This window comes from Eschrichtius robustus, chromosome 14, assembly GCF_028021215.1.
Source record: "Eschrichtius robustus isolate mEscRob2 chromosome 14, mEscRob2.pri, whole genome shotgun sequence".
Lineage (NCBI taxonomy): Eukaryota > Metazoa > Chordata > Mammalia > Artiodactyla > Eschrichtiidae > Eschrichtius > Eschrichtius robustus.
This window is the reverse complement of record NC_090837.1, coordinates 71,761,956-71,778,577: the sequence shown is the minus strand read 5'-3', so window position 1 is coordinate 71,778,577 and position 16,622 is coordinate 71,761,956. Positions and strand designations below refer to the sequence as shown.

The 16,622-nt window shown below is 41.7% G+C and overlaps 1 protein-coding gene across 1 annotated transcript in view; it reads right to left on the bottom strand.

The window, feature by feature from the left end:
• The window catches only part of SLC14A2 (solute carrier family 14 member 2), a 56,063-nt gene that overhangs the window by 37,690 nt on the left and 1,751 nt on the right, over positions 1–16,622 (bottom strand). Inside the window, exons 2-4 of the mRNA XM_068562289.1 lie at positions 9,489–9,669; positions 8,316–8,505; positions 3,692–3,820 (exon numbers count right to left, since the gene is read on the bottom strand). Coding sequence (XP_068418390.1) covers positions 3,692–3,820; positions 8,316–8,505; positions 9,489–9,669 — 500 coding nt within the window. The remainder of the gene's footprint in view (positions 1–3,691; positions 3,821–8,315; positions 8,506–9,488; positions 9,670–16,622) is intronic.

Sequence of the window (16,622 nt, the reverse complement as noted above, 5' to 3'; positions counted from 1 at the left end):
GGGCATTGAAGACTGCCTGAAACCCCTACTATACGTCCCTAGCAAATTAACTCTCCAACTTGCTGAGACAACAATTTTGCATTTTCTCCTTTCTCCTCCATTCTTCACTTTCTGCTTCCCTTTAGTTTCAGCTAACCACCTTCCTTTACTCCATTAAGAAAACAGAAATGACAAGATGAGAAATGCTTCATTTTCCCGACCATAAGATTCATACTCCGACTGCTTTTTTCCCACGTACTCTGCCTCTCTGCCTTTTTCATATAATGGAAGTGTCCTTGCTCCCTTATCAGGCCAATTCTTTTCCTTGTACTTTGGGATCCAGTCTCTCAAAGACTTCGTTCTTGCAATTCTCTCCTTTCTCTCCTGCAGCTTCAACCTCTCCTTTTTCTCCAGGTCACTCTCATAAATACATAATGCGTTCTAGTACCTTCTACCTTAAAAATCCTCCCCCTTTCTGATTTCTGCTCCAAATATTGCCCCTTTTCTCTGCCCCCTGCACAACACTATTCCTCAAAACTAGTCTATCTTTGTTGTCCCCAATTTTTCTACTCCCATTCTTTCCTAAACCCACCCCAATCAGGTGGATGTTCTCCCCACACCACAGAAATGGCTTTTGTCCGGTTCACCGATGACATCTCTCTTGCCGTGGTCATTCTCTGCCCCTTTCATTTGACAGTTGGATCCTCCGCCTGGATAGAAACACTCTCTATCAGGGCTACCACGACACTGCACTTAGTTGCTTCTCTAGCTGCTCCTTCTCAAGTCCCCTTCAGTGATTCTTCCGCTCTTCTGCCAGGCATCTAAATATTGGAAGATCCTACAGCTCTGTCTTGGATCTTCTCTTTTTGAATCCTCTCTTCCTGGATGATAACCTTTAGTTTCAAGGATGAAATATCTTCTATATGCTTCTGCCTTCTTAATCTTAACCAGATCACTAAGGTCCAGATTTGCACATCCAATTTCTTTCTCAGCATGTCTACTCAGAAGGCTGAAGTTTAGTATGTCCAAACAGAACTCTTGATTTGTGTCCTGTCCCCCACCATCAACTGGTTTTTCTTTCTGTCTCCTCCATCAACCCAGGTGCTCAGGCAAATTATAGGAGTGCACCGAGTCTTCCTTCATCCCCACCCCCAAACTCCACAGCCTCTCAGAAAGTCCTGTTGCCTCTACCTTCCTTAAAATATACCCCAAGCCCAACCACTTCTCTTCACCTTCATGGACATCGCCCTGGTCAAAGCACTCCTGTCCTCTGTGGGTTATGGCAGCAGACTCCTAACTATGCTTCTAGTATCCTCTCCTGGTCCAGCTAAAATCCATTCTCCACACTGCCAGCAGAGTGATTTGTTTAAATTTAAACCACATCCTATCACTCCTCTGCTTAAAACCCTTTAACTGCTTCTCATCACAGTTGTAAAAATCAAAAGGCTGGGCTTCCCTGGTGGCGCAGTGGTTGAGAATCTGCCTGCCAATGCAGGGGACACGGGTTCGAGCCCTAGTCTGGGAAGATCCCACATGCCGTGGAGCAACTAGGCCCATGAGCCACAGTTACTGAGCCTGCGCGTCTGGAGCCTGTGCTCCGCAACAAGAGAGGCCGCAATAATGAGAGGCCCGCGCACTGCGATGAAGAGTGGCCCCCACTTGCCGCAACTAGAGAAAGCCCTTGCACAGAAACAAAGACCCAACACAGCCATAAATAAATAAATAAATAAATAAAAATTAAAAAAAAATCAAAAGGCTTGCTGGAGAGGTACAAACTATTAGGTACAATATAAGCTACAAGGATATATTGTACAACACAGGGAGTATAACCAATCTTATAATAACTAAAAATGGAGCATAACCTTTAAAAATTGTGAATCACTATATTGTACACCTATAACTTATATAACGTTGTACAGCAACTATACTTCAATTAAAAGAAAGGCTTACTAGATCCACAAGGTGTATGGGCCTTGGCCATCATCTACTTCTGCCCTCACCTCCTGCCACCCCTCCTTTATTCACTGAGCTTCAGCCCCTCTGGTCTTGTTTCTTGAACACATCATACTTCTCCAGTTGGTGTCTGCATATGCCACTGGTTCTGCCTGCAATATACTTCACCCAGATCTTCAGATGACAGGTACTTTCTTATTTAGGTGACAGTTCAAATGTCTCCTCTTCAAAGTGGCCTTCCCTGACCACCCAAGTCTGGGATCATTCTTTGTCCCGTTTGCCCCATTTTGCTTTCCTCAAAGCACTTATCACATCTTGAAATGATCTTTTTACTGAACAATTGATGAGTTTATTTCTATCTTTGCCAGGAAGAATGTCAGCTCCCAGAGGACAGAGACTTTCTCTTGCTCACAGCTCTCCCTGACATCTAGAATAGTCTCTGCACATAGAAGGCCCTCAGCAAATGTTTGTTTGTTGGATAACTCCAGCACTACTTAGTACCTACGCTGTGGACTGGATTCCCAGGATTGCATGAGTGGATTTGTGAAGTGCCTGGGTAGTAGCACAGAGCTCAGCCAGCGTAGGGGCCCAGTGTTTCTTTTCTTTTTTTTTCACTTTAAGTTGGGAAGTGAGGGTGGGGATGGGGGCACAGTAGATACACTGCCACCCAGTGCACTGTGTCTGAGGGGCTTAATCTATGTAGTTATAAACCAAATGTATGCAAATGAAGACACGTTCTCCTCTTCCTCAGGCGTGGCGTGTGGGGGACATTAAGGAAATCCCCACAGAAATGACTGTGTTAGCATTTTGTCCTGATAGATTAACGAAGAAATCCTAAGAAGAAACGTAAATTGCCCAGAATGCTTAATGTAGTAATTTATTTGCAAACACTCCTAAAAAGTAATGGAACAGCACTTAAACTAAATTAAACTAACTGGTTTTAGTAACTCCAGACTTTGAAACCAAAGAAAGATATTAAAAATCAGTCGGCATGTCAGAGAGTGGTAGAGTTCAGGGGTTGGGGGGACATGGGCTCCCCTCAGGCTTCCTGCCACCATGTTACAGAGGGTGCGACCAGACCCTTTGATGCTATAGACTCACTGTAGGTTCAAGTGAACTGAGCATTACATGTGTAAAAGGCCTATTTGTTCCTAACACCCTTCATCTTGACTTTTTTATTCCTTCTGAAAAATGAGGCAAATGCACAGCAAGACCTCAACTGATGCTTCTTGTTCAAAGATTCTATGCTTTAAATATAGACATTTTGTTTCAAGAAAGCTCTCTGATTCTATCACAAGTGAGTTTCAGCTTTTGGGTCTTGGTTAGGCCATGGGGTAGACGATTCCCATGTAGGCTGGAGTTGAATAGTGCAGACTCTCGGTTCATCATCTGGGGCAGGTTGCATAGCCTCTGCATGCCTTAGCCTTCCCTTCTGTAAATTGGGGACAGTAATAGTCCTCCCTTGCCTAGCACTGTGCCTGGCATGTAGAAAATACTCAATAAATGTCAGCCTTTATTACTAAGCCTATCATTCAGAGGAGGTTATCAGCACAGTAAAAAAAATGTAGTGTTTGCTCTTTGAAAGGTCCGTGTTATTCCAAACTCAAAATGATCCTCTTGTGTTGCAACTCAACTCATGGACTCTTGCGAGACAAAGACAAACCAGGTTGACTATGAAGACACTGGGCCCCACAACAGTGTCAGACACAGCACCTTGGGGCCCTGTAGGTCTGAGAGCGGAAAGAAGGAGGTGCCTCACCAGGACATGGCTGTGAAGGTCACAGGAAGCAGAAGCCACCAGTAATAGTCTAACTTCTCAGAGAACACAGCTATCAGCATTCCCACCAGCATCCCATTGTACCCATGGAGACCCGAGGCGATGGCAGACCTGGGGTTGAAAACAGAGGTACAGTGTGAATTTGTTGGCACTTACTGGGTCTGTTCCTCCTGGTGCTCACAGAAAAAAGTCAGCTTAGTCAATGAATATAGGGTAGTCACACAGCTGCCGGCACATTTCTAGATCACATACACACACACACACACACACACACACACACCTTGATTACCCTTGCTGATCTAGAATTAAATAATGCACTTTGTCTGTGTCTAAGCTCCCCTTTGCTTCTCAGGGGAGTTTAGACTGCTTGATATAGAGGGAAATCTAAGAGAAACCTGAGGTGCGTCATGGGGAAGGGGTGTGTGTGTGTGTGTGTGTGTGTGTGTGTGAAAGAGACAGGACAGGAGGAGGAAGGAGGGAGGCAGGGAGGAGGAGAGAGTGTGTTCTGACTGCATTGTGTGACACTGTAATTGTCTGAATCTGGCCGCTTTCCCTGTCTCTGAAGTTGGCCCCAGAGTGCACAAGCCGAGTCCGCTGTGATGCCCATGTCCTTCCCCGCGGCACAGCAGGAGGGCCCAGAGGCACCATAGAATCCAAGCTTGAGTCTCCTTCTGCTTCATCAGAGATGCCTGTATGCACCTAAACTTCTCTTCCTGATCCAAATAAACACTGCCCTTGACCTTTCCCATTGCTCTGCTGGGTAAGGGGAGAGGGGAATGGGGTGAGGGACGGGCCTGGACAAATCACATTGCAAGGCCCCTGCAGAGAATAAGCTTTGTGTGCTGTGGTCTGCCCTGCCCTCCACTGAAAGTTGCCTGAGGTCAAAGCTTATCTGATGTCAGTGTCAACAACAGTCAACAGTGTCTGGTGCACAGAGCGGAGCATTCTAGGCAAGCAGTCGATGAATGGATGTGAGTGTGTGTTAAATCCTACCACAGATACTGACCGTTTTGGAGGCGGAGGCACCTGGAAGTGTGGTGCCCTATGGTGGAGGAAGGGAGCTCTAGCCAGAGGAGGCTCCTGGCTGGCAGAGGCCACAGCTTAGGTGTGGAATAGGGGAACCTTCAGCTCTGGAGTGACCAGGAGATCAGCTCAGCTAGATTAAGGGAGTGGGAGCAGGGGAGAGGGTGGGAGAGCATCTCTAGACAGTTTCCAACAAGAAAAGCTGAACATGGGGCACTTGTGTGGGGACACTTGTATGGGACATGGGACAGCTGGGTCTTTAGCTGCTCCAAGGCCAGGAAGATATGGGGCAGCTGGGGGCAGGCAGGGGGCTGAGAAAGAACGGGGCGGCAGGGAAGACCACTGGAGTTCAGAATCTCCTCAGGACTAGAATAACTACCTGAGAAACCCGTGCTTGGGGAAGAATCATTATTTTTAAGTGTGTTTGCATTTTCTCTATATTTTCTCATTTCTGTTCCATGTTAGAATTTAGTACATTTTTAGTTTTAATACCAGTTGCTTCAGGCAAACTGAGCAGAGACTGATGACCCATACTGGGGGAGAACCTCAGCCCCAGTGGCTGGGTGTATAGGAATAGCAGGGATAAAATGAGGGAATCCAGGGGAGATAAAATTAGGGAGACATCTACGGGCTGCCTCCATAGCTGCCCCTCCCCGTAGGGAGTCCCCTCCCAGAACCCTTCTCTGTCAAAACGCTGGTGGCTTCTGGCTTGATTGTCAAAAGGAGACCCATTGCCTCATATCCCCATCCCTGCCCTGACCATCAAAGATATAAAATTAGGTTCAACCTCAATGCCCAAAAGACCTTCATTAGGACCATGTTCCAGAAGGACACTGCAGCATCATGTTGCTGAGCTTGAGGCTGCAGTGGTAAAGGGCTGTCTTGGGCTAGTGGGGGTGGGGTAGTAGAAGTAAGGGCTGGGGAGTGGGGGTGGGGGGAAGCAGGAGTGGTGGACAAGGAGAAGAGGTAGGGCCTCTGGGGGTAGGCGAGTAGGGATGGTGGAGGGGGTTGGTAGAGGTTATGACTAGGATATGCAGCTGCATCAGTGGTTCACTGGGGACAGTGGTGAAATTGGGGCTCCTCAGAAGGATGTGCGTGTACACATGTCATGTAGGGTGCCTAGAGCTTTGAGCCTATGATGTAGAACATGGCACTGACCTACCAGCAATGAGGCTGGAATCTTTTCCAGGCACCGTGGTAGAATATGGAACATCTGAGATGGACTTCCTGTTCTGAACATAGCCAGGGAGAGAAGACTCAGAAAGCAGAGAATGATCCAAGATAGTATGGGGGTAAGTTCTGTGGTTTTTCAGAGAGAAAGGAGGGTTCAGAGAGCACTGGGGTAGTCAGGGGTGGCTCCCTGGAGGAGGAGGGATTTGCAGGAAGGGTAGGATTAGTTAGGCTGAAGCAAAAGTGCTCAGTTGGGAAGAGTGTGATGCTACGTGGTAGGTTGGGTGAGGCCCGTCAGAGAAGGCTTTGGAAACCAAGCTGAGGGATTGGGTTTTTAGCTAATGCACACTTGTCTTAGATTCTTAATCAGGATATTTGGGAAGGTTAGGCAGGGAATGTGTGTGTTTCCTTCATAGAACTGGGAGCAAAAAAAAGAGTCCATGGAGCAACTCTTTGAATGGCTTGGCAAGTTTTCCAGTGGATTATGGTCAGGAGAGAAGTTGGCGAATTAGACTGTCAGAACAGGAAGGGACACAGGCTTCTTGAAGGTGGAAATTCTAACATGGAACAGAAATGAGAAAATATAGAGAAAATGCAAACACACTTGAAAATAATGATTCTTCCCCAAGCACGGGTTTCCTGTAGGTGGGCTGGATGGAGTTCACCTCAGGGGAGTTTTGGCGAATAGTGATGGAACAGTAGGACAAGAGCTGATCCTGTCGGAGGCTATTTCTATGCCAGCTGTCCGTGAGGCTGTAGGTGAGTGGCAGCAAGGAATAGGGAACCCACTGCTTGAAACAGAGACACAAATCCTGGCTGGAGCCCATTTCTTCTGTCACCTAATAGACCTACACCCCAAAGAATTCAGCCTCTTATTCATCTGATCTCGTATGGCCTCCCAGCTAGAATTGGCGTGGTCCCCCAAGGCCACCTTAGAGGGGCACTGACACTTCTCATGGGAGACAATTCCACCCACGCCTGTGCCTTGGTGGAGCTGGAATGTCAGGGAGGCTGGAGGAGTGCAGCGTTGGTCATAACACAAGCAACTCGGAGCACTCCCCAGGCTCTGGGGTCACCAGGGCCCCCCGGCTCTGCTGCCCACTCTGTCCACGTGCCAGGGAGAGCACTGACCTCCAGCCTAGAAGACACAGGCCACGTGTCCCAGCCAGAACCCTGCCATCAACTGGCTGTGGCTCCTTCCGTGAGCGCCTTACTCCTCCTGGCCTTCTTTCTCTCACTTGCAAAATGTGGACCCTCTTACCTTCACTGTCTGCCTTGTGAAGTGGCGGGAAGAATCACAGGTAACAAGGCACAACAGTGCTTTTCAATATTTTTGACAGTACCCCATGGTAAGGAAGGAATGTGTTCATATTTTATAGTATGGCCCAGTTTCTCTCTCTCTCTCTCTTTCTCTCTCTCTCTCACCCCCCCACCCCACACCCAACATGACTGAAACAAAAATTTCACAAAATAATATTTACCTTTACTACATATGGATTACTCTAATCTGTTTTATTTTATTCTATTATTTTAATTTTAAAAAATCCTGTTTTTAAAAATTCATGATCTACAAATGAATTGGTGACCGCCAAATTAAAAAAAAAACTGAGACTATGGGCATTCCCAGACCTCTCTGATCATCAGAAGTACCCAGGAGAATCTTGTTCAAAACACCGCCCACCTCCAGATCCACTGAATGGGAATATCTCTGGGAGGGAGGGGGACTGGGGCGGTGCTGAGAAACTACATTTCTTAACAATCACTCCAGGTGTTTCTGGCCATCAGGAAAGTTTGGGAACCATTGGAATAACATACGGCAAAGTCTGAGGAAATGGTCCCATTCTCTAAAATGCACTTGTTGTTATTACTGGGCTTTGTGGCCACTGGTGCAGAGCTGCCCTCCCCCCAACCTGCCCCCTCTCAGCTCCTGTTGTTCCCTTCTCCATGCCACCTCCCCACCCCCTCACTGCCCTCTCCTCTCGCCTTCCTCTCTCCCACATCAATGTTACTAGCTCAAGGCTGCCCTCTCTAAGCTTCCCAACACTTAATGAGGTCTGCCTTCTCTGAGCTTTCCAGTATACACTGTCTTGTATTATTCTGAGACATTTCTTGTCTGTTAGTCTCATCTCCCTCAACTAGATTGTAGGCTCCATGAAGGAGGAGCAGCTTAAGTGTTCCTCTGCACCTGCCTTCGAGGGAGTGTTTCCAGAAGTCTCTACAGTCAGATGGAGCCTGGTACTGTCACTTGCTGTGAACTTAGGAGAAGTTTAACTGTGTAAAGAACTCCAGTGACATGTTTAAAGCCGATACTCAGGAGACTGTGGTTGGCTGATACTAGGATAAGGTCACTCAAGTAAACACTTCTCCACCTGTCTATCCCAAGAACCCAAGACCCTCAGAGTGAGGAACTCACCTGTCCTGGCTCAAGACAAGGGCAGTTAAAGTTGACACCACTGTCCCCAGACCCCCAGCAATTGTCCACCAGGGATTCTGGATCAGGAGCCCTATGAAGATGATGAGTCCGCTGAGAGGGTTGTTGACAAACATCACCTGAGCGGCCCCCCTCAGAATCCAGTCTGTGAACTGGAAGGCCAGGGGCTTATCTGAAAGAGACAGGCAGAGTCATCAGCAGGGTTCAGCTTGTGCTTCCCTGCTGGACCACTGGCTGGCGAGGCAACCAAGGCAGACAGGGATGCACTAGCCAGGACACTTTCCCTCATTCAACCTGGCGCCCAGCCCGAATCTCTGCGTGGCCTGACAATCAGTCCACAGTGGTGTCAGTTTTGCCATACAGACTGAGGCACCATGCTGAGACCAATTTAACGCTATTCCAGCCATCGGCTTGGTTGGTAAGGAAGCCCCAGGAACATTCCAAGGGAAATTTATTGGTCCAGAGGAAGAGGTGGGGAGGGAAGGAAACTCTTTTTGTGTAGAGCTGTATGACTCAGTTGAGGGCTGGTATCTGAGCAGCAAAGAATATAGTCTGGAGAAAAAAAAGCTGGGAAAGAAATGATTTTAGCTCAGGTGTGAAATCAGCGTTGAGTTATGTATTGACATTGAGTATTGACATGCATTCTGTCTCATTCTCTGGTTTGGTTTCCAGGACAACATATACAAGTGGGGGGCAGGTGGGGGAGGGTATGGTAGGGATATTTGTTGCAACATTTAGTTTAGGGAAACTAGGAGAAGAATGATGTTAAAAGGGAAGAATCTGGAACATTGGGGAGGGTGAGACCAATATTTTCTTGGCACATAAAAAATGGCTGTGGAATAAGTGAAGGAATGACCATTCAGTTTGTTTGAAAATGGCTTCTACGTTGCTAATGTGGTTGTCCTATATCTATTCCATGTAGGAGTGAAGAATTTGCAAAGAACTAAAATCAGTGGAATGCACTGAATTCTGAAACCATGGGAATTCAGGTAGTAGGATACGTTACAGCCACCCAGAGCCAGCCCTGAGCTGGAGCACCTCAAATGTGGGGGCCCTGCCATGGGTGAGTGCGGGAGCAGCTTCCTCAGTCCAAGCCAGAGGGAGGGCTGGCTCCCTGGCCTGGCCTGGCTGCTTCTGCCCTGGGCATTGGCCTACCTTTCAGCCAGCTCCTGCATTCCTTCATCTCGCCTGTGAGGTAACCCACAGCTTGAAAGAGGCTGATGCCCCCTTGGCCCGAAGAGTCCTGAGGGGCTGCCCCACTTTCTATTCTTCTACCCTTTTCATTGGGTTTTTCAATCTTCACAATGTGGCTTTCTTCGCTGGATGATCGAAGATCCTTTAAGGAGAAGCCATGACAAAACATCAAATAATATAGCTTTTTGAGAGCAGGGGCATTTGGGGGTAGGGAAGATTGTCAGATTTTTTGATAAAGATAGAGGATCATGAGACAAATAAATGTCCATTGTGCAATGCTGTCTAGAGTGCCCCACGCAGGCCTGCTCTTCCCAGGACTTCTACACGTTCCTCATAGCAGGGTTCTTAACTTTTTTTGCCATGGATCCCTTTTGGCAGTTTGGTAGGCCTGTGGACTTCCTTCCAGAATGTTTGTAAATGAATAAAATAAATAAGATTGCAACGAAAACCAATTATATTGAAATGCAGTTATCACAGTATTAAAAAAAAAAACCTGCTATGCATATAGGAGCAGCAGATCCAATACCAATTATAAGTTAAAGTATTGATGAGTGACTATGTGGGATGACAACTCTATAGGGCCATTCTAGCTCCAGAACTCACCGTAGGCTCACCTGAGGCCTTTATTGTGACTGCATCACAGCCCAACTTCTGCCTAATTCTGCTGCCTTTACGTCTTTACAAGTACTGACCCCAAGAACACACCCCAGTAAACTTCTTACATCCAACTCTCCATCTCAGAGTCAGCTTTCTGGGGGAACCCAATCATGTGACAATGACAAAAATCTCAGGTACTACTAATACGGCTGTTGTTCTTTGCTTATATTTATAATTGAAGTAAATGCTAAAGTTCATTGGAGGTTAGTGAAAATAAAGATAAATTATTTTTTCCATCCAAGTTCATATCCCCGTCAATCTTGTCTATGGATGCCTGGGTCAGGACTCCTGCTCTAAAACTGTGCTTTCCGATATAGTATCCATGTGGCTCTTGGCACTTAAAATGTGGCTGATCTGAACTGAGATGTGCTCGAAGTAGGTTTTGAAGGTTTAGTACGAAAAAAGAATGTGTAAAAGATCTCAGTGATACTTTATATTGATTAAATATTAAAATAATAATATATGTATTCATATATATTAGGCTAAATAAAATATATTATTAAAATTAATTTCACCTGATTAATACAGATAGCCAAAAGGCACATAAAAGATGCTCAACATCACTAATTATAAGAGAAATGCAAATGAAAACTACAATGAGATATCACCTCACACCAGTCAGAATGGCCATCATCAAAAAGTCTACAAATAATAAATGCTGGAGAGGGTGTCAAGAAAAGGGAGCCGTCCTACACTGTTGGTGGGAATGTAAATTGGTGCAGCCACTGTGGAGAATAGTATGGAGGTTCCTGAAAAAACTAAAAACAGAACTACCATATGATCCTTCAATCCCAATCCTAGGCATATATACGGGGAAAAACATAATTCAAAAAGATACATGCACCCCAATGTTCATTGCAGCACAATTTACAATAGACAAGACATGGAAGCAACCTAAGTGTCCATCAACAGATGAATAGACAAAGAAGATGTGGTATATTTATACAATGGAATATTACTCAGCCATAAGAAAGAATGAAATAATGTCATTTGCAGCAACATGGATGGACCTTGACATTATCATACTAGATGAGGTAAGTCAGTCAGAGGAAGACAAATATATGATATTGCTCATATGTGGAATCTAAAGAAAAAATAATGCAAAGGAACTTATATACAAAACAGAAATAGACTCACAGACTTACAAAAAAGACTTATGGTTACCAAGGGGGAAGTGGGGGGAGGGATGGTTAGTTTGGATTAACATATATACATTACTATATATAAAATAGATAACCAACAAGGACCTACTATATAGCACAGAGAACTATACTCAATATTTTGTAATAACCTATAATGGAAAAGAATCTGAAAAAGAACATATATATATATATATAAAACTGAACAATAATATATATATATAGCTATATATATAACAGAATCACTGTGCTGTATATCTGAAACTAACACAACATTGTAAATCAACTATACTTCAATAAAAAATAAAATAAAAATAAATTTCACCTGCTTCTTTTTCTTTTTACTTTTTAAAATGTAGTTAATATAAATTTAAACTTACATGTGTGGCTCATATTATGTTACTATTGTATACTGATGGTCTACAGATTTCTCTAACCTCATCACTGCATCAAAACTTAAATGTCCTGAAGATGTCAGTAGAAATGGTGAAGTGAGGACCTCAAATTCTCTCCTCCATTAAGGCAATGAGAACACTGGAAAAAAATGTGCCGGAGGCGGTGGATAACAGTTGAGGAAAACAAGAAGCTAATCAGAAAGCTTAAAAGGAAAAACTGGGGAATGAGATGTCCAAAGGGAGCTTTAAAAGGCTTGGGCATATTGCTGTGAATCTAGAACACCTCATGCATGTGTAGGGCTTGCACACGCCCAGGATAGTGTGTATGCTCAAGAAAGACCTGAGAATGCCCTAAGCTCTCACCTCTGGCTGAGTTTGAATCTCTATGCAAGCAGAAATTAAAGGCTAGGTGGAGTTGAAAACTGCCTAGGTGAGTGTTGAAGATGCCCCAACACACAGACAGCTCTCCTTGGCAAAGACTGAGAAGCTTACTGATCCCAGACATTTAAGGAAATCTCTGTCCAATAATTAGCTAAACTTTAAGCTGACTGAACAGAGATTTCAGTGGCTACAAATGACAAAAGAATAAAGACTTTCCAGAACTAGTCCAGAAAAGCCATTAAACAAACAAGCCAGCAACGACAAACCCTGGGGAGAGGGAAGAATCTGATTTCCAGAGTTGTCACATTATTTAAGACATCCAGTTTTTTAACAAACAATTATGAGACATGCAAAGAAACAAGAAAGTATGAGACAAGGGAAATAAAGCAATCAATAGGAACTGTCCCTGAGGAAGGCCAGACTTATGAAACAAAGATTTAAAATCACCTTAAAATATCATCAGGGAACAAAAGAAAACCATGTTTAAAAACTAAAGGAGAGTATGAGAAATATGAGAACAATCTCACTAAATAGAGATTATCAATAAACAGGAAATTATAAAAAAGAAACAAATAGAAATCCTGAAGTTGAAAGGTATAAAAATGGAAATGAAAAATTTGCTAGAGGAGCTCAACAGCAGCTTGGAGCACTCAGAAGAAAGAATCAGAAAACCTAAAGGCAAGTCAATTGAGATTATCCAATCTGAGGAACAGAAAGAAAACAGAAAGATGAAAAATGAACATAGCCTCAGAGACCTGTGGGACCCATCAAGTGTACCACCATATGCATAATGGGCATTCCAGAAGGGAAGGAAAGAGAAAGGGGCAGGAATATTTGAAAACTTCCCAAATTTGATGAAAATCAGTAATAGACACATCCAAGTAGTTCAACAAACTTCCAGTAGGATAAACTCAAAGAGATCTTCACCTAGACATATCATAAACTATTAAAAGTCAAAGACAAGAGTAATTTTGTATAGACTCTTGAAAGCAGCAAGAGTGAATCAAGTCATTACATACAAGAAATCCTCAATAGAATTAACATCCAATTTCAGAAACCATGGAGGTCAGAAGGCAGTGGAATGACATATTGAAAGTGCTGAAAGAAAGACTGTCAATCAAGAATTCTATATTCAGCAAAACAGTTTTTTAAAAATGAAGGAGAAATTAACACATTCTGAGGGAAATGAAAACTGAGAGAATTTATTGCTAGTAGACCTGCCTATGAGAAATATTAAAATGAGTCCTTCAGGCTGATATGAAAGGACACTAAGAAGGACACTAGTATCTCAAGAAGAAATAAAGAGCATTGGTAAAGGTAACTACATAGGTAAATATAATAGACGGTATAAATGTATTTTTGGTAATTCTCTTTTTCCCCTTCTGATGTAAAGACAACTTCATAAAACAATTGTAAGTCTGTGTTGGTGGGCATACAATGTATAAAGATGTAATTTGTATGACAGTAACAGCACAAAGGAGGTGGGGATAGAGCTACATAGGAACACAGCTTTTGGATAATATTGTAATTAAGTTGGTTTTAATCCAAGCTAGATTGTTATAAATTAAGATGTTTAATTGTAATACCCAGGGCAACTACTCAGAAAATAACTAGAAACATATAGAAAACAATGACAGAAGAATTAAAATGATACACTAGAAAATATCTGTTTAAGACAAAAGATGGCGTAGTGAAATAATAGAGAAACAGAAAAAAGACATAGAAAACAAATTGCAAAACGGCAGGCATAAATCCTACCTTATCAGTAACTAAATTAAATATAAATGGATTCACACTTCAATTAAAAGACAGAAATTGGCAGAACGGAATTTAAAAAGTTATACAACTATATCTTGTCTACAAGAGACACAATTTATATTCAAATATGTAAATAGATTGTAAGTATGGAAAAAGATATATTGTGCAAACCGTTACCAAAAAAAAAAAAAAAGGCTGGAGTGACTATACTAAGATCAGCAAAATAGACCTTTTGCTGAGACAAAAATTGTTACTAGAGAGTAAGAAAGACAATTTTAATGATAAAAGGATCAATCTATGAAGAAGATATAAGAATTATAAACACTTACATGTCTAACAAAGCCCCAAAATACATGAAGCAGAAGTTGGCAGAATTGAAGGGAGGAAAAGTCAACTCAATAATAATAATTGGAGACTTCTATACTCCACTTGAAAAAATGGATAGAATAATTAGACAGAAGATCAAGGAAATAGAAAACTTGAACAACACTATAAACTAACTAGACCTAATACATATCTATAGAACACTTCACCCAACAATAGCAGAATATACCTTGTGTAGTGCACATGGAACCTTCTCCAATATAGACCATGCTAGGCCATAAAATAAGTAAAACATTTTTACTGATAAAAATATCAGTAAAGGGATTGAAATCATTCACAATATGTTCTGTGGTCACAATGGAGTGAAATTAGAAATCAAACATAGAAGGATATTTGGAAAATATGTGGTAATTAAACAACACACTCCTAAATAATACATGGATCAGAGAGGAAATCAGAAGAGAAATTGGAAAATATTGCATTCATTGAGATGAATGAAAACAAAACCACAACACACCAAAACTTATGGGATGCAGCTAAATCAGTGAGTAGAGTGAAATTTGTAATTATAAATACCTATGTTAAAAAAGAAGAAATATCTCAACAACCTAACCTTTCACTTTAAGAAACTAGAAAAATAACAGCGAATTAAACCCAAAACAAATAGAAGGAAGGAAAAGTTGGTTCTTTGGAAAGATCAAAATTGACAAACTTTTAACTAGTTTGACAAAGAAAACAAAGAGCAGATTGAAATAACCAGAATCAGAAATGAAAGAGGGTACATTACTACCAACCTTAAAGAAAAAGAAAGGATTATAAGGAAGTGGATTATAAAGAAATTAATAATTGTATGCTAACAAATTAGATAACCTAGATGAACTGTATAAATTCCTAGAAAGCCACAAACTACCAAAACTGACTCAGGAAGAAATAGAAAATCTGAATTGACTCATAACAAATTAAAGCAACTGAATTAGTTAAAAACCAAACCAAACCAAACCAAAATTTCTCACAAAACCCCAAGTCCCGGTGGCTTCACTTGTGAATTGCACCAAATGTTTAAAGAATTAATACCAATATCTTCTAAAGAGTAGAAGAGAAGGGAACACTTCTTAACACATTCTATGAGGCTACTATTATCCTGATATCAAAACCAGACAAAGTAATCACAAGAAAGAAAACTATAGGCCAATATGCTTTATGAATATAGATGCAAAAATCCTTAACAAAATACTAGCAAAACAAATCCAAGCAGGATATAAAAAAGATTATGACCAAAAGAGAATTCTAAGAATTTGAGGCTGTTTCAACCTATAAAAACTATCAACAGATTGTTTAATAGAATAAAGAAAAAACTCACATGATTATCTTGATAAACACAGAAAAACCATTTGAAAAATTAAGCAACCTTTCCTGATAAAAAACAATCAACAGACTAGGAATAGAAAGGAAGTTCCTCAACCTAATAATAAAAACCCACAGCTAATATCAAACTTAATGGTGAAAGACTGGATGCTTTCCCTCTAAGATCAGGAACAAGAGAAAGATGTGTGCTCTTGTCACTACTATTCAACACTGTACTGGAAGTTCTAGCCAGAGGAATTAGGTAAGAAAAAAACAGACAAAAGGGAACCATATTGGAAAGAAAGAATTTAAACTATCTCTATTTGAAGATGAAACAAGCTTTTATACATAAAATCCTTAAGGAATCTACAAAAAAACTATTAGAGATAATGAATGAGTTCAGCAAGTTTGCAGGATAGACAATCAATATACAAAAACAAATTTATTTCTATACATTGGCAATGAACAATTGAAAAATAAGATTAAGAAAACAATTCTATTTATGCAGCATGAAAAAGAATCAAATATTTTGGAATGAATTTAACAAAAGAGGTGCAAGACTGTACACTTAAAAACTACAAAACATCATTGAAAGAAATTAAAGACTCAATAAAAGGAAAGATAACCTATGTCCAAGGACTGGAAGACTTAATATTGTTAAGATGACAATACTCTCCAAATTGATGTATAGATTTAACACAATCCCTATCAAAATGCCAGTTGCCTTTTTATCTTTATTTTTTTTCAGAAATTGAAAGTTGGATCCTAAAATTCATATGGAAATTTAAGGATCTCAGAATAGATACAACAATCTTGAAAAAGAAGAACAAAGTTGGAGAACTCATACTTTCTGATTTCAAAACTTACTACAAAGCTACAGTGATCAAGGTGGTGCGGTATTGCCATAAGGATAAACATATAAATCAGTTCAATAGAAATGAGAGTCCAGAAACAAACCCATACATTTATGGTCAATTGATTGGTGATAGGAATATCAAGACAATTCAGTGGAGGAAGGATAATCTTTTTAACAAATGATTCTGGGACAAGTGGATATCCACTTGGTAAAATATTAAAATTGGACCCCTACTTAATAT